The sequence below is a fragment of the Coregonus lavaretus genome (genome assembly GCF_964263955.1).
Source record: "Coregonus lavaretus genome assembly, chromosome: 20".
NCBI lineage: Eukaryota > Metazoa > Chordata > Actinopteri > Salmoniformes > Salmonidae > Coregonus > Coregonus lavaretus.
In genome coordinates this window covers 4,680,023-4,698,828 of record NC_140007.1, presented here as the reverse complement: position 1 = coordinate 4,698,828, position 18,806 = coordinate 4,680,023, and the positions used below count along the sequence as shown (strand labels likewise).

At 43.8% G+C, this 18,806-nt stretch overlaps 1 protein-coding gene across 2 annotated transcripts; it reads right to left on the bottom strand.

Moving 5' to 3' along the window:
- Positions 1-856: 856 nt before the first annotated feature.
- On the bottom strand, positions 857-18,441 carry LOC311148078 (YTH domain-containing family protein 1-like). 2 transcript variants are annotated; one of them, XM_084184980.1, is made up of 6 exons: positions 18,067-18,441; positions 17,348-17,372; positions 14,793-14,872; positions 2,331-3,944; positions 1,947-1,994; positions 857-1,788 (listed from the first exon to the last, which is right to left on the bottom strand). In XM_084184980.1, the coding sequence occupies exons 1-6, from the start codon at positions 18,091-18,093 to the stop codon at positions 1,759-1,761; spliced, it is 1,824 nt and encodes a 607-aa protein (XP_084041106.1). In that variant the 5' UTR covers positions 18,094-18,441; the 3' UTR covers positions 857-1,758. The 2 variants fall into 2 exon arrangements, with proteins under 2 accessions (XP_084041106.1, XP_084041105.1); XM_084184979.1 differs by having other exon boundaries at positions 1,677-1,788; positions 14,775-14,872; positions 18,067-18,175.
- Between the last annotated feature and the right edge of the window lie 365 nt (positions 18,442-18,806).

The window sequence follows — 18,806 nt, the reverse complement described above, 5'->3', positions numbered from 1 at the left end:
CAATCAATCTCCATGGATAGATAGCTCCTGATACCAATGACTTACTTTCATATTTTAAACAATGACTCCATTCTAAAAGCGCACACACATTTTCAGCAACAACAAAAAACACAGAAACCATATTTTGTTCTTACTTTTTTCTTACTCTTGGTAGTAAATCAGTTACATTATTTTCAGGTTATACATTGTAGGCTTTCTCCATGACTATAGGTTCCTAAGTTAAAGCTTAGCATTACGAAGGAAATTCTTGATTTCAGGGCTCTACAGTCCAACCATTTCACTCGCATATGCACCCTAAATATTTTACTGTGCGACCTGGAATTTTTATTTAGGAGCACCAGTGTGCCTAGAAAAAAAATAATAACCCAGATGATAATTGTTGCAATGATTACTTCACTGTACCGCAGCCCCTGAGTGCCATGGAGAATACACTGAGCGCAGATTGACTGTCATGTTTGAACTATTACTACAAAGAAAACGGCTCGTTATCTCAAATATTTGTTCATTGTGCTCCTAAATTCCTTTGTGTGCTCTTACATTTTTCAACTTAGGCGCACATGTGATCCTTGTAAAAAGAAAAAAAAATCAGCGTAGAGCCCTGGATTTATAGCAAAACCACATTTTGAGAAGCAGAAAAGTCCAACGAAACAAAGGATTAAGACAGAATGATGGCCAACGGACAATTAACCGAAGTGATTTTTCCAAAAAGAGCAACAAACAATTCATTCATATGTAGCAGTTACATCACATAATTCTAATTATAAAATAATTACTTTAAAATTATGAATGCTACATTTCTCTCATACTGGCTTGAATACGTGAACAGAATCTCCCAATGATGAAACTTACAAAACCTCAAGACAAACGTCATTTATCAAAACAAACCAAAGTGAAGGGGTTTGAGGGATGTAAAATTGTACAATTTTGGATTCAGATGGTGAGAGCTCCTTCACCGTGGAGGACACACATCAGTTACTTCCTTCCCAGAGGCCTTTGCACTTCCTCCTTTGAAATGTCCAGAGTCTGTGACTTCACGCTATCCCTGATTTCTCCAGCACTGTCAGTTAAAGAGCGGTTCTTTTGACATGTCATTAATAACTAGAAAATAAAATATTAAGGCTCCAGAAAAGCAGCTTTCTGAACTGAAAATTGTCAATAGTAAGCCAAAAAATATAGACTTTGTTGATCTTGAATGAAAAATAGATAAACCATTGAAGTCTTATTAATCGCACACAGTTCCAAGTCCGAAAATGTTGCCTTTGGGATCCTCCAACCCTGTCGGCATAGTTAAACCTCTGAAGCATGGCAACACCGCCCCCCAATGGACAAACAGGGGCAGGACACTGCAGTTCCTGATTGTGCAGAAATATAAAGTGGCAGATATTCTCTTCTCCTTGGTGCTGTCAAACCCTGATTCAATTCGAGCGAGAGTAGGAAGGAAGGGGGCAGGAAAGGTCAAAACCAACCCAGTCTGACGAGAAAGAGTACATGATGGAGAGAACGTAAAAATCAAAGTCAATCAGAACTAAAACAGTGCAGTGGTGGTGGCTAGGTAATACATTAAATCAGCTTGTTATCCCTGCACAAGAGGTGGTGGGTGGTACCTGGAGCACAAAGCGCAAGTCTTAAGTGGTGGCAGAAATTCACCAGGATTAAATATAAAAAATGACGTATTTTTGAAAATAATTTCTGAATTCTTCTGTCTCTTAAATCAAAAGTCCTAGTGTAAATGTTGATCAAGCCAAGGATAAATGTATTCTACTGTGGTTTACTCCTGTTTTGGCGCTCCTGTGGGGAGACAAGAGAAGGAAGTAGCCATTAAATAACACTAACAAAATCAAAAACAACAATCACCAAAATGGTAATCATCATAAAATCCCCCCAACCTTATCATCACAACAATAATGTCAGATTCCAGTTGAGAGAGGGGGAAACTGGACATGTACCTGATCCAGTGGAGTTCGGTTCTGGATGGGTGCAGGCGGCTCAAAGACCTGACAGCGGGAGCAGAGGGAGAGAAGAAGAGGTGTCAGTCAAGCACACAGTTGCTCAGAGTTGCATACATATAAAGCAACCTCTTACGGACATCTATTGAAGGGATATGATAGGCTCTAAACTGATCATGATATGCAAACCATTTTCATATTCACCAAGATGATAACTAATGACAAAATAATGTAAATGAATCAAATGTCTTTTACCAACAACAAAAGGACAGCATTTGAAGTAGGTACAAATCAATACAACTTTATGGGAGGCAGGTTGTTTAGCATCCATAAAGCCTAGAAGTGGATGGACTGGATTTAACCAGACCAGTGTAGCTAACCCACCTTGCGCACCTCCTCCTCCTCCTCCTGCCTCTTCTCATAGTGGGAGAAATCATCGAAGATGGACGTGGTGTGCTTGTAACCCACAATGATCTTCAGCACCTGCTTGGCCTTCTCCAGAGGGACCTCCTGGGTGTCCCGGGAGTTGGTCACCGGCTTGTTGTCGTTGTTCTCAAGGCGGATGTGGCGCAGCTGGCTGTTGGGCACGTCCTTCACAAACAGCCAGTCCACATCAAACTTACCCTTCCACTTGTCCTGCGCCCACACGCCGGCGCTGGTGCCGTAGTCCACGGGCGAGCGCATCTCGGCCACGCCGCAGAAGTGGCCACTGCCGTTGACGCTGAACAGCAGGTAGACGGGTCCCTTGAAGTTGAGGCCGCGGAAGGCCCCATCCAGACGCTTGTTGCCGTGCTCAGTGCTACACCAGATGGAGTACTTAATGGAGCGGTGGATGTCGTCCTCAGAGTAGCTCTTGATGATGAACACACGGCCGTTCTTCAGGTTCCACTCAAACTCCTTGGGGTTGTAGCTGTGAGCGGCACGCAGCTTCTCCAGTACCGGGTGGTTCTCTGCTCCACCGGGTACCATACTGGCAGAACTGAGGGGGGCACCGTTACCCCCGCCAACTATGGCAATCATACTGCCACCGTCCATTCCGGCTCCTCCCTGCCCGTAGCCGAAGTTACGGTTGCGCGGGGCGACCCAGCGGGTCTGGGGTGGTGGGGTTTGGGTGTGGTTCTGGTAGGATTGAGGAAGGGGCTGGTGGTGCTGGTGGTGGGGGGGCTGGTGCTGTAAGGGCATGGGCTGCATCTGCTGCTGCATGGGGTTCTGGGGTTGCATGGGGTGGCCAAGGGGCATGCTCATAGCCTGCTGCATGGGGGCTTGGGCCACTTTATTCACAGGCCCCTTGTTGTCCCAGGTGCCGATGTCCATGTTGTGTTTGATGGGCGGAGGGGGCAGGGCTCCCCCAGGGCTGGCCATGCCTGGTTTCATCTTGGCCTTCAACTGCTGGGGCTTGGCTGGCTTACTAGCGATGGCTGCCCACGAGGTGGGCTTGGGCAGGGGCATACCGATGGGCGTACCCCCGTTTCCCTGCGCCACCGCCGGCGGTCCACCAATCACAGAGCCCACAGCCTTGACCCCTGACCCCTGGCCTGTGATGTCACCACCAATTTTTAGGCCCACCATGCCCTGCTCCAGGCTGTTCATGCCTGGGGCCTTGTTGAGAGTGTCGCTGTGGAAGCCTGTTTGGCCGTCAGGCACCAGGGTGCCCCCCAGGGAGCTGGGAGGGTAGCTGTAGCTACCCCCGTAGGCTGAGCTCTGAGTCTGCTGGCCCTGGGAGCCACTGGTGCCCCAGGCGGAAAAGGTTGGGTTCTCAGGGAAAAAGTTAAAGCGATGGGGGTAGATACTGTTGCCAAGCCCTCCAGGCTGGCCAAACACGGTGTCGGGCATAAAGTGATGGTCTCCATTGCTCAAGGGTCCGTAGGGGGTGAGGTAAGGGATGGGGGGGTCTCCCCCGGTAGACCAAGGGGCCTCGCTAAGGGGGTAGGGAAAGCCGATGGAGGGGGCGTAGTAGCTGGACAGGTAGGGGTCGGTCATGGACTGGTAGCTGTTGCTCTGTGGAGTTAGAACAATGATATCAATAATCTATGACGATGATGTAAACATTTGTTTCATTTGTCTTTTGTTTTACATTATGCAACACTAATAAACAGTTGATCACAAAACACTCAGCTAGTAAATGGGAAAAATACAGGTCTGGGAATTGCTAGGGACCTCACGATACAATATTATCACGATACTTAGGTGCAAGTTCTATATGTTTTGCGAGTCTATTTTGCGATTTGATGTTCCACACATATTGCTCACTATACAGTACCTTCGGAAAGTATTCAAACCCCTTGACTTTTTCCACATTTTGTTAGGTTAGAGCCTTATTCTAAAATTTATTAAATAGTGTTTTCCCCTCAATCTATACAAAATACCCCATAACGACAAAGCAAAAACAGGTTTTTATAAATGTTTGCTAATAATAATAATACAATTGGAAAATAAATATCACACTTACATAAGCATTCAGACCCTTTACTCAATACTTTGTTGAAGCACATTTTGCAGCGATTACAGCCTCGAGCCTTCTTGGGTATTTAACATTTAGTCATTTAGCAGACGCTCTTATCCGGAGCGACTTACAGTTAGTGAGTGCATACATTTTCCATACTATGTATGTCTCTATAAGCTTGGCTTATTAGGGTAATTCTCTATAAGCTTAGCACATCTAGCCACTGGGACTTTTGCCCATTCTTCAAGAAAAAACTGCTCCAGCTTTATTTCTCCCATACTGACCCCCCGTGGGAATCGAACCCACAACCCTGGCGTTGCAAACGCCATACTCTACCAACTGAGCTACACGGGGTATGACGCTACAAGCTTGGCACACCTGTATTTGTGGAGTTTCTCCCATTCTTCTCTGCAGATTCTCTCAAGCTCTGTCAGATTGGATGGGGAGCGTTGCTGCACAGCTATTTTCAGGTCTCTCCAGAGATGTTCAATCGGGTTCAAGTACGGGCTCTGGCTGGGCCACTCAAGGACATTCAGAGTCTTGTCCCGAAGCCACTCCTGCGTTGTCTTGGCTGTGTGCTTAGGGTCGTTGTCCTGTTAGAAGGTGAACCGTCGTCCCAGTCTGAGGTCCTGAGCGCTCTGGAGCAGGTTTCCATCAAGGATCTCTCTGTACTTTGCTGCGTTCGTCTTTCCCTTGATCCTGACCAGTCTCCCAGTCCCTGCCGCTGAAAAACATCCCCACAGCATGATGCTGCCACCACCATGTTTCAACGTAGCGATGGTGCCAGGTTTCCTCCAGACGTGACACTTGGCATTCAGGCCAAAGAGTTCAATCTTGGTTTCATCAGACCAGAGAATCTTGTTTCTCATGGTCTGAGAGTCTTTAGGTGCCTTTTGGCAAACTCCCAGCACGCTGTCATGTGCCTTTTACTGAGGAGTGGCTTCCGTCTGGCCACTCTACCATAAAGGCCTGATTTGTGCAGTGCTGCAGAGATGGTTGTCCTTCTGGAAGGTTATCCCATCTCCACAGAGGAACTCTAGAGCTCTGTCAGATTGACCATTGGGTTCTTGGTCACCTCCCTGACCAAGGCCCTTCTCCCCTGATTGCTCAGTTTGGCCAGGCAGCCAGCTCTAGGAAGAGTCTTGGTGGTCCCAAACTTCTTCCACTTAAGAATGATGGATCCCACTGTGTTCTTGGGGACCTTCAATGCTGCAGAAATGTTTTGGTACCCTTCCCCAGATCTGTGCCTAGACACAATCCTGTCTTGGAGCTCTACGGACAATTCCTTCGACCTCATGGCTTGGTTTTTGCTCTGACATGCACTGTCAACTGTGGGACCTTATTTAGACAGGTGTGTGCATTTCCAAATCATGTCCAATCAATTGAACTTACCACAGGTGGACTCCAATCAAGTTGTAGAAACATCAAAGATGATCAAAGGAAACAGGATGCACCGGAGCTCAATTTTGAGACTCATAGCAAAGGGTCTGAATACTAATGTAAATAAAGTATTTATGTTTAGTATTTTTTATACATTTGTAAATTTTTTCTAAAAACCTGTTTTCGCTTTGTCGTTATGGGGTATTGTGTGCAGATTGCTGAAGATTTTTATTACTTAATCCATTTTAGATTAAGGCTGTAACGTAACAAAATGTGGAAAAAGTCTAGGGGTCTTAATACTTTCTGAAGGCACTGTATGTCTGCTGCAGAGACGAGAGCATGAGAAAATACGTTTTGATCGGTTATTGAAATAAAAGTGCTAAGAACATATTGGCGCAACATTTAAAAATAAGACAGAGAACAAGTTATAGGATGAAAAATCCAGTTTTGGCGCAGGTACAGCCGACTAGCGCTAGCTAAAGCTAATTAGCAAAAATAAAAATGTATTTATATATATACACACACATACAGTGGGGAGAACAAGTATTTGATACACTGCCGATTTTGCAGGTTTTCCTACTTACAAAGCATGTAGAGGTCTGTAATTTTTATCATAATGTACACTTCAACTGTGAGAGACGGAATCTAAAACAAAAATCCAGAAAATCACATTGTATGATTTTTAAGTAAAACATTTGCATTTTATTGCATGCCATAAGTATTTGATACATCAGAAAAGCAGAACTTTATATTTGGTACAGAAACCTTTGTTTGCAATTACAGAGATCATAAGTTTCCTGTAGGTCTTGACCAGGTTTGCACACACTGCTGCAGGGATTTTGGCCCACTCCTCCATACAGACCTTCTCCAGATCCTTCAGGTTTCGGGGCTGTCGCTGGGCAATACGGACTTTCAGCTCCCTCCAAAGATGTTCTATTGGGTTCAGGTCTGGAGACTAGCTAGGCCACTCCAGGACCTTGAAATGCTTCTTACGGAGCCACTCCTTAGTTGCCCTGGCTGTGTGTTTCGGGTCGTTGTCATGCTGGAAGACCCAGCCACGACCCATCTTCAATGCTCTTACTGAGGGAAGGAGGTTGTTGGCCAAGATCTCGCAATACATGACCCCATCCATCCTCCCCTCAATACGGTGCAGTCGTCCTGTCCACTTTGCAGGAAAGCATCCCCTAAGAATGATGTTTCCACCTCCATGCTTCACGGTTGGGATGGTGTTCTTGGGGTTGTACTCATCCTTCTTCTTCCTCCAAACACGGGGAGTGGAGTTTAGACCAAAAAGCTCTATTTTTGTCTCATCAGACCACATGACCTTCTCCCATTCCTCCTCTGGATCATCCAGATGGTCATTAGCAAACTTCAGACGGGCCTGGACATGCGCTGGCTTGAGCGGGGGGACCTTGCGTGCGATGCAGGATTTTATTCCATGACGGCGTAGTGTGTTACTAATGGTTTTCTTTGAGACTGTGGTCCCAGCTCTCTTCAGGTCATTGACCAGGTCCTGCCGTGTAGTTCTGGGCTGATCCCTCACCTTCCTCATGATCATTGATGCCCCACGAGGTGAGATCTTGTATGGAGCCCCAGACCAAGGGTGATTGACCGTCATCTTGAACTTCTTCCATTTTCTAATAATTGCGCCAACTGTTGTTGCCTTCTCACCAAGCTGCTTGCCTATTGTCCTGTAGCCCATCCCAGCCTTGTGCAGGTCTACAATTTTATCCCTGATGTCCTTACACAGCTCTCTGGTCTTGGCCATTGTGGAGAGGTTGGAGTCTGTTTGATTGAGTGTGTGGACAGGTGTCTTTTATACAGGTAACGAGTTCAAACAGGTAATGAGTGGAGAACAGGAGGGCTTCTTAAAGAAAAACTAACAGGTCTGTGAGAGACGGAATTCTTACTGGTTGGTAGGTGATCAAATACTTATGTCATGCAATAAAATGCAACTTAATTACTTAAAAATCATACAATGTGATTTTCTGGATTTTTGTTTTAGATTCCGTCTCTCACAGTTGAAGTGTACATATGATACAAATTACAGACCTCTACATGCTTTGTAAGTAGGAACACCTGCAAAATTGGCAGTGTATCAAATACTTGTTCTCCCCACTGTATATATATACACATACATACATACACACACACACACTGCTCAAAAAAATAAAGGGAACACAATGTAACTCCAAGTCAATGTAACTCCAAGTCAATCACACTTCTGTGAAATCAAACTGTCCACTTAGGAAGCAACACTGATTGACAATACATTTCACATGCTGTTGTGCAAATGGAATAGACAACAGGTGGAAATTATAGGCAATTAGCAAGACACCCCCAATAAAGAAGTGGTTCTGCAGGTGGTGACCACAGACCACTTCTCAGTTCCTATGCTTCCTGGCTGATGTTTTGGTCACTTTTGAATGCTGGCGGTGCTTTCACTCTAGTGGTAGCATGAGACGGAGTCTACAACCCACACAAGTGGCTCAGGTAGTGCAGCTCATCCAGGATGGCACATCAATGCGAGCTGTGGCAAGAAGGTTTGCTGTGTCTGTCAGCGTAGTGTCCAGAGCATGAAGGCGCTACCAGGAGACAGGCCAGTACATCAGGAGACGTGGAGGAGGCTGTAGGAGGGCAACAACCCAGCAGCAGGACCGCTACCTCCGCCTTTGTGCAAGGAGGAGCAGGAGGAGCACTGCTAGAGCCCTGCAAAATGACCTCCAGCAGGCCACAAATGTGCATGTGTCTGCTCAAACGGTCAGAAACAGACTCCATGAGGTTGGTATGAGGGCCCGACGTCCACAGGTGGGGGTTGTGCTTACAGCCCAACACCGTGCAGGACATTTGGCATTTGCCAGAGAACACCAAGATTGGCAAATTCGCCACTGGCGCCCTGTGCTCTTCACAGATGAAAGCAGGTTCACACAGAGCACATGTGACAGACGTGACTGGAGTCTGGAGACGCCGTGGAGAACGTTCTGCTGCCTGCAACATCCTCCAGCATGACCGGTTTGGCGGTGGGTCAGTCATGGTGTGGGGTGGCATTTCTTTGGGGGCCGCACAGCCCTCCATGTGCTCGCCAGAGGTAGCCTGACTGCCATTAGGTACCGAGATGAGATCCTCAGACCCCTTGTGAGACCATATGCTGGTGCGGTTGGCCCTGGGTTCCTCCTAATGCAAGACAATGCTAGACCTCATGTGGCTGGAGTGTGTCAGCAGTTCCTGCAAGAGGAAGGCATTGATGCTATGGACTGGCCCGCCCGTTCCCCAGACCTGAATCCAATTGAGCACATCTGGGACATCATGTCTCGCTCCATCCACCAACGCCACGTTGCACCACAGACTGTCCAAGAGTTGGCGGATGCTTTAGTCCAGGTCTGGGAGGAGATCCCTCAGGAGACCATCCGCCACCTCATCAGGAGCATGCCCAGGCGTTGTAGGGAGGTCATACAGGCACGTGGAGGCCACACACACTACTGAGCCTCATTTTGACTTGTTTTAAGGACATTACATCAAAGTTGGATCAGCCTGTAGTGTGGTTTTCCACTTTAATTTTGAGGGTGACTCCAAATCCAGACCTCCATGGGTTGATAAATTTGATTTCCATTGATAATTTGTGCGATTTTGTTGTCAGCACATTCAACTATGTAAAGAAAAAAGTATTTATTAAGAAGATTTCATTCATTCAGATCTAGGATGTGTTGTTTAAGTGTTCCCTTAATTTTTTTGAGCAGTATATATATATATATATATATATATATATATACACACACACACACACACACACACACACACACACGTGTACAAAACACCTGCTCTTTCCATGACAGACTGACCAGGTGAAAGCTATGATCCCTTATTGATGTCACCTATTAATTCCACTTCAATCAGTGTATATGAAGGGGAGGAGACAGGGTAAAGAAGGATTGTTAAGCCTTGAGACAATTGAGACCAATTAATCATTAGTTGCTAACAAGATTTAGGCCCAACTTGCTAAGAAAAGACAAACTAGCTGTTTGCAGATGTAAGAAACACAAACTAAGTGTAATTATAGAACGCTAGTGGATTTATATTAAGAAGCAAAGTGAAAACAGCATCGTTGTCAACAACATTGTTGCGTTGACCATGCAGACTGAACGCAAGTGTCTCGTGGTTAAGGAACAACAAATGTGCTCCTTGAGTGAGGGGGCGGGGCTAGGTCTGTGTGGAAAGCGGCAAGGAGAGAGAGCTGAGAGATGACTGAAGTAAACTATAAAAATGGACGGTACACACGGCGTATCACATTTAACAAACCAAACTTTCAAATGCCGTTATAGAAGGTAAAGTAAAAACCCAAACTGGTCCGTGCATCAATACCGGTATATCGTAAAATACGGTATACCGCCCAGACCTACACTAATGCTAATCGCTAGCTAACTAATAAATGTACTGAGTCAGGGCAAATGTAATTAGCCATATAACCTGATAATACCAGTGATGGTGTAGATCTAAAATCAGTTGTTTGTGCAACAGTATCTTCTAAATCAAAGAGGAATACGCGAAGCAAGAATATGTTAGCTACATGAAGTAGCTAAGAGAAAACATTCAATGTAGCCAAAGATTATAGGGTCCCGCAGGAAACACTTGTCAACACTTTGGTTCCTACCCTGTCACAATAACGCCTCCCTGGCATTTTCATTCATTGTCATGTCAAATAACACTGTATGCAAAGTGCCCACTATTATATTCTAACTATAGATTTATAATAATCATTATATTTCCATGATTCCAACAGTTCACTCGAGTGTTTTGCTCTAAATCCCAAACCAACTCACAATTGCAACATTTGGTTAAAAATAAGGCCTAGATTGTTTGCCCATATCGTACAGCCCTATGTGGCAGTGTGGAAATGATCTCAAATGAGTGCAGGAAACGCAGAAATTGATGAAAATTCTGAAAATTATTTTTGGTTGAATTGAACAGTATAAAACAATCACAAAGTAGCAAAATAACCTAAAATGACGACATACGCAAAATGCTTCGATAACAGCTGGGCAATATAGGTGTCAGTAATTTACGGTTTATCGTCCCAGCTCTAGCCTAGGGCTACATTTTACAGTTGCCACCCTAGGGTCACACACTACTCATAAAGCAAATGTATAACTTTATTATTCAAAAACATAAAATACCGTCATGCTGTGATATGATATTTTGGCCATATCGCCCAGCCCAACTTCATCATAATATGCAATACCTGATACTGACCTTTCTTCTACTATAAATATCCACCAAGAATTTCCACTCCGCCGTAAAACCAACTGTAAAATGTAGCCCTAGAGCTGGGACGATAAACCGAAAATTACCGACACCTATATTGCCTTTCTCTTATCGAAGCATTTTGCGTATGTCGTAATTTTCGGTTATTTTGCTACTCGGTTATTTTGCTACTCAACGTTCCTGTAGATTGTTCTAAAACCATTATTTGGTCAAGAGTAATAGCCTATGCATCATGTTGATCCCTGTTATGAAAGTATTTGCATGTCCCGGTTTCGCTATCAGATGCTGTGTGAGAGAGCTACTCTCACTCCCTCTCCCCACTGTGCACACGGAGGAGGGAGAGATGTATTCTGAGAAGCACAAGCATATGACCGATGCTCAAAAATGCAACTGCAGGAAAAAATAGTTAAAAGCAATTACTGTTGTTCTAGTTACAGAGAGGAGTGTCACAGCTTTCTGGGAGTCATTTATGTATCACTTCTTAATATTGAGTTCATGGCACCACTTTACAGCCGGAGTAGGCTGTAGTATGGTTGATGCGATCGCGGAGCAGAGAGAGCCATTTTCAGTGAATAGGCCAACATCAAGTAGCCTACGCCTAGCGCTGGAAAGGTTTTGTAGGACATTAGCCTAGATTTACTGATTGATTTACATCAATTAGCCTACATGGCTATATAGCAACATCATCATATTTAGAGTTAGCAGTCTAGCTAAGCGGTATCCTTCCTTTCCGGCAACGGAGTTAGGAAGGACGCCTGTATTTTTGTAGTGACTGGGTGTATTGATACACCACCCAAAGTGTAATTAAAAATGTCACCATGCTCAAAGGGATATTCAATGTCTGCTTTTTTATTTAAATACCTATCTACCAATAGGTGCCCTTCTTTACGAGGCATTGGAAAACCTCCCTGGTCTTTGTGGTTGAATCTGTATTTGAAATTAATTGCTTGACTATGGGACTTTACAGATAATTGTATGCGTGGGGTACAGAGATGAGGTAGTTCAAAAATCATGTTAAACAATGTTATTGCACACAGAGTGAGTAAATACAACTTACTATGTGACTTAAGCACATTTTCACTCCTGAACTTATTTAGGCTTGCCATAACAAAGGGGTTGAATACTTATTGACTTGACTTTTAATTTTTAATTAATTTGTAAAAAAATAATAAGAATTATAAGAATAATTCAACTTGACATTATGGGGTATTGTGTTTAGGCCAGTTACAAAAAAATCTAAATGTTATACATTTTAAAATTCAGGCTGTAACACAACAAAATGTGGAAAAAGTAAAAGGAGTGTTAATACTTTCTGAAGGCACTGTACATAATCCACCAGACACGCCACTATGGGTTACTTAACTGTACCCAAACCAATAACACATTTAATGCGTCGTTCAGTTATGCATAGAACCATGTCATCATGGAATGGTCTGACACCAGAGGTTACTCAGGCAAAAAGTTTATAACAAAAAAACTAACGGATTAAAAAATAATCTCTTGTATCACAGCGCCTCTCCCTTTTCTAAACATCTCATTTAACTGCACAGTATACAAGAAATATGAGTGGCTTGCGAAAGTATTCACCACCCCCCCCCCCCCCCCCCCTGGCATTTTTTGTATTTTGTTGCCTTACAACCTGGAATTAAAATTGATTTTGGGGGGCTTTGTATCATTTGATTTAAACAACATGCCTACCACTTTGAAGATGCAAAGTATTTTTTGTGAAACAAACAAGAAATAAGACAAAAACAGAACACTTGAGCGTGCATAACTATTCACCCACCCAAAGTCAAAACTTTGTAGAACCACCTTTTGCAGCAATTACAGCTGCAAGTCTCTTGGGGTATGTCTCTATAAGCTTGGCACATCTAGCCACTGGGATTTTTGCCCATTCTTCAAGGCAAAACTGTTCCAGCTTCTTCAAGTTGGATGGGTTCTGCTGGTGTACAGCAATCTTTAAGTCATACCACAGATTCTCAATTGGATTGAGGTCTGGGCTTTGACTAGGCCATTCCAAGACATTTAAATGTTTCCCTTTAAACCACTCGAGTGTTGCTTTAGCAGTATGCTTAGGGTCATTGTCCTGCTGGAAAGTGAACCTTCGTCCCAGTCTCATATCTCTGGAAGACAAACAGGTTTCCCTCAAGAATTTCCCTGTATTTAGCGCCATCTATCATTCCTTCAATTCTGACCAGTTTCCTAGTCCCTGCTAATGAAAAACATCCCCACAGCATGATGCTGCCACCACCATGCTTCACTGTAGGGATGGTGTTCTCGGGGTGATGAGAGGTGTTGGGTTTGCGCCAGACATAGCGTTTTCCTTGATGGCCAAAAAGCTCAATTTTAATCTCATCTGATCAGAGTACCTTCTTCCATATGTTTGGGGAGTCTCCCACATGCCTTTTGGCGAACACCAAACATGTTTGCTTATTTTTTTCTTTAAGCAATGGCTTTTTTCTGGCCACTCTTCCGTAAAGCCCAGTCTGTGGAGTGTACGGCTTAAAGTGGTCCTATGGACATATGTCCAATCTCCGATGTGGAGCTTTGCAGCTCCTTCAGGGTTATCTTTGGTCTCTTTGTCCCTGACCTGTTTGGAGAGCTCCTTGGTCTTCATGGTGCCGCTTGCTTGGTGGTGCCCCTTGCTTAGTGGTGTTGCAGACTCTGGGGCCTTTCAGAACAGGTGTATATATACTGAGATCATGTGACACTTAGATTGCACACAGGTGGACTTTATTTAACTAATTATGTGACGTCTGAAGGTAATTGGTTGCACCAGATCTTATTTAGGGGCTACATAGCAAAGGGGGTGAATACATATGCACACAACACTTTTCTGTTATTTTTTATATTCCACTTCACCAATTTGGACTATTTTGTGTATGTACATTACATGAAATCCAAATAAAAATCCATTTAAATTACAGGTTGTAATGCAACAAAATAGGAAAAAACGTCAAGGGAGATGAATACTTTCGCAAGGCACTGTATGAAGTGTGTAAATTGCATTTTTGTTGTCTCTTGGTGTCTTTCCAATATATCACTGTTATTTTATTTAGAAAACAAACATTTTGAATTTAAAGTAATATCTTATGTTGTACTTGTCTATAACTTTTTTGGGCCCAGTTATCCCTCTCATGTCGCCTCTTCCTCTCTGTTTCTACCTGATAATAAATGCCTGGTCTCCAAGGTCTGAATCAGTCCCTGATTAGAGGGAAATCATTTTTAAAAAGCTGTGGATATGGCTTCGATGGGTCATGTCTAGAAGGGATGCAGCTAAGGTGAAAGTGATATCAAAAGTTGCACATTCGAGTGACGTCAGGGAGAATTTCTGCATTTTCTGTAACCATTTTCCTAACCTTAACCTAATTCTCCTAACCTGCTACGTTAATTATCCTAACCTGCTGCGTAGGTTTTCCTAACATGCAACGAAAAGTCACTTTTGACATTAGCGGCATCCCATCTAGTCAAAACCGCTTCGAGGTCCAGATTTGAATTTGAGAGGCCTATGTTAGGGAAATCTGAAAACTTGATTCAAAGATTTGAGACCTTAAATAAAAGACCAACCCATCATTGAAAATCTGTTTATACAAATGGAGAGTAACTTAACTCTTACCAACTGCAGCTTCAACACAAAACACTGCCACTCCCTGACATGTAAATTCAAAGTCATAAAAGGCTGTGCAGATATTGAATAATACAAAAATGCAAACATTATCCCATAAAAGACTGGTCAGCATTATCACCTGCGGCCAGTCACGCACCTGGGTTGATTGGCCAGTGAGGTACGGCTCAAAGTCATTGTCGTGGACAGTCTCCTTCTGATGCAGTGAACCATTTTGCACTGAAACAACAACACACAGGAGTTAGAATTTTTGCCAGAAATGAGGAAGGATTCCTTTCTCAACTATAACAGGTGAGTGGCACTGCACTGTCAGTTAAGTCCATTTTGAAGTGTGCTTAGTGGTCAAGGCAGCCTTCCTCAACACTGTCACACAGCTCAGACCCCAGGGGGATAGGTATGTAAGCTACGCCGTCTTTATTTTGTTACTTATTGTTAAGGCCGTCTTTGGTGTGCTTATCAATGCACAAGCAACTTTTTTCCCACTCCGATCATTTTTATTTATTTATTTAGTCATACAAAAGTGTTAAAATGCATGAAGTTTAAAATGCATTGTCATTACTAAATGTGTAATGTGAAATATTTTAACAATACCATTTTTTTGCACAAAAACATTTAATTAAATATTTTAATCAGCCCTCTTCCTCAAATGAAGGGGATGATGATGCAATCTTTGCAAGCGGGAGGGAATCTGATTTCATTGGTCCTCAACTTGCGGCTCAGTCATTTCCTTCAAGGTAAGTAGAGTTAACCCTGAGTTAACCTGCCCCGGAGCAGGTTAGTTCTGAAGGATTCGTTGTCATAGAAATGTATCTAGCTAGAAGGTGAGCCACATTCATGACTGGTTATCCCGAGTTGAACTCAGTTGACCAAAGTTACCACGCTAACTCCTCAAACCTGCTTCGTAGGATACCTCTCTGATCCTTGCTGGGAAACAAGGAGTAATCTGGAAGTGACTCAGGCTGTGACCTACACACCCCCTGCAGTGTCAGTATGAGTCAAGACCTGTGCTGTGTGTCACTCTGCCTGCCTGTTCTGCCAGCCTCTCAATGTCTAATACACAATTAGAGGCCAGTCACAACATAATCAACATCACAGCAGTGAATATTCAGTGAGTCACTAAATGTGTGCGCACACTTAGGCACTCCTGTCTAAGTGTGCATGTCAAAGTCAATTCATCCAGAAATTATGGAAAACTGTTCGCTAACTCAGACCATTAGTTGGCCTGTATGGCAAACAAATGACGTAGAATAGGTTTTTGACTATCCTTTGTTCAGCTAACGACACGCAAAGGTACTGGACTAGCCACCTCTTCAAATGAGTGGATTTGGCTATTTCAGGCACACCCGTTGCAGACAGGTGTATAAAAATCGAGCACACAGCCACTCAATTTCCATAGACAAACAATGGCAGTAGAATGGCCTTACTGAAGAGCTCAGTGACTTTCAACGTGGCACCGTCATAGGATGCCACCTTTTCAACAAGTCAGTTTGTCAAATTTCTGCCCTGCTAGAGTTGCCCCGTCAACTGTAAGTGCTGTTATTGTGAAGTGGAAACATCTAGGAGCGACAACGGCTCAGCTGCGAAGTGGTAGGCCACACAAGAACGGGACCGCCAAGGGCTGAAACGCAACACTCACTACCGAGTTCCAAACTGCCTCTGGAAGCAACATCAGCACAATAACTGTTCGTTGGGAGCTTCATTAAATTGGTTTCCATGGCCAAGCAGCCGCACACATGCTTATGTTCACCATGCGCAATGCCAAGCGTCGGCTGAAGTGGTGTAAAGCTTGACGCCATTGGACTCTGGAGCAGTGGAAACGCGTTCTCTGGAGTGATGAATCACGCTTCACCACCTGGCAGTCCAACGGATGAATCTGGGTTTGGCGGAAGCCAGGAGAACCCTACCTGCCCGAATGCACAGTGCCAACTGTAAAGTTTGGTGGAGGAGGAATAATGGTTCGGGCTAGGCCCCTTAGTTCCAGTGAAGGGAAATCTTAACCCTACAGCATACAATAACATTCTAGACGATTCTGTGCTTCCAACTTTGTTGCAACAGTTTGGGGAAGGCCCTTTCCTACTTCAGCATGACAATTCCCATGTGATCAGTGTGGAAGAACTTGACTGGCCTGCACAGAGCACTATCGAACACCTTTGGGATGAATTGGAACACTGATTGCGAGCCAGGCCTAATTGCCCAACATCAGTGCCCGACCTTACTAATGCTCTTGTGGCTGAATGGAAGCAAGTCCCGGCAGCAATGTTCCAGCATCTAGTGGAAAGCCTTCCCTGAAGAGTGAAGGCTATTATAGCAGCAAAGGATGGACCAACTCCATATTAATTGCCATGATTTTGGAATGAGATGTTAGACGAGCAGGTGTCCACATACACTACATAACCAAAATTATCTCTAGATCTCGCTCTACATTGTCTAGATCATGTAAGGTGAAAGCTGTAACTTGGTGCAGTTGACTAAAGACCACCTGTGCAGATCACAATGTAGGCTGTCTTTGTGGGAGAACCTTCTGTGGAAAGTGTTCTAAATGGAACCCAAAGGGATTCTTCAAAGCGTTCCCCCACAGGAACAGCCGAAGAACCCTTTTAGGTTCTAGGTAGAATCTTTTTTTCTAAGAGTAATGTATCTACATGGCTGTTTTTATTCAGGTTAGAGGCCTATTTGAAATGCAATGATTCTTACCTTTAGATGCTTGTCCCTTTGATCTCTTCATCCCAATTGCATCATGCCCGGGGGAAACAAACATAACTTACATGTTAGCCTTCCAAAGGGAGCTTCACCAAACATGGACTAGATAATATATCAGTTGGCTAACTAGTTAACTTAACTAATGTTAGCTGACCCGTTAGCTAGCCATGATCAGGCTAACATTAGCTAGTTACAAGTTATCTGGCTAGCTAGTTAGCTATGTAACACCATTGGAGAATCCCATATGTTGGTTAGCTTTTTGACTAAACGCATAGCCTAATTTGACTAACGTTAACTAGTTAGCGATATGTAGTTATGACCAAGCAACGTTAACGTTGCAAGATGGCTAGTTACCCATTTAGCCAACTTCTAATATTATTTAAATGAGTCATTTGGTTATGACCTTATCAGGTTAGTTAACGTTAAACACTGGGTTTCTAAACAAGTTATCTAGCAAGCTAATGTTCACTAGCAAATAGCTTGTTTTCCTTCAAAAACAATGTATTAACCTATGCAAATATTTGTTTGCAAACCAGTTAATTGGCTTGCTTGCCAACAAACTACCTGGCAAAAATCAAAGCGATAGCTAGCTAACGTTAAATATAACATAAGTCTGAAACGTAGCTAGCTAGCTAGCTAGCTAATGTTAGCCAGTTAACATTAGCTAACTGATTAGCTAGCTACCACCGGCCAAGATGCATCGTCATGCCTACCTGAGGGTCAATGCTTGTGGCAGACATAATTCATTAAGCAAGTCCCTGGATTCGCACGGAGCCTAGCAGGTTACTGTATCTGGGGCCCCGGGTTCCGATTGTTCTCAGCTCAGTTAACGTTAGCTAAAGTGTTTTTCCGCTACACGTAGCTAGCTATCCCCAGATCAACTTCCACAGTTCAAGTCTCAGTCTTATCCCGTCCGAATGTCCAAGAGTAAACAAGTCCGGATAATATTTCCAGATCTCCACAGAATGTTGTTTTTGGATCCGTTACAATCCTTGTCCACGGTTGAATCTTTTGCGTCTTTTTTTTTTTTTTACTCCAGAGATCCCTCCTCAGTTAGCGACAGGCCCTGTCCACTTCCCCCAATGGCTGTTCCATCCGGGTTCTAGACAGGGCTTTACGTCAGCGACACCGGTTTCTTGAGAGGAGGTGGCGGTGGACCAGTGATGCGAGGTTAGAGTTAATCTAATGCCAGTGTAAATTCTTCTTCTTCTTCTTCTTCTTCTTCTTCGATGAGGTTAAACGGTGGTTGACATCCAATTTGTTGCATTACCGCCACCTACTAGACTGGAGTACAACTCCCTTATATTTTGCTTGAAAAATAAAATGAAGAAATACCCTACCATCTAACACTACACCTACAAATTCAAAAATATTATTATTAATTAACACCACCCTACTCCACTATATAAATATATTCATTCCTACCTCATGCCCTCAACCTGAAATGATGGGA

Bases quoted from the DNA above. Each gene is read 5' to 3' on its own strand.
- LOC311148078 (XM_084184979.1), bottom strand. From the start codon at position 18,093: ATGTCTGCCACAAGCATTGACCCTCAG. The intron at 1,995-2,330 runs GTGGGTTAGCTA...TCCCGCTGTCAG, and splicing joins AGGAGGAGGAGGTGCGCAAG to GTCTTTGAGCCGCCTGCACC. The intron at 1,789-1,946 runs GTACATGTCCAG...GTCTCCCCACAG, and splicing joins ACCGAACTCCACTGGATCAG to GAGCGCCAAAACAGGAGTAA.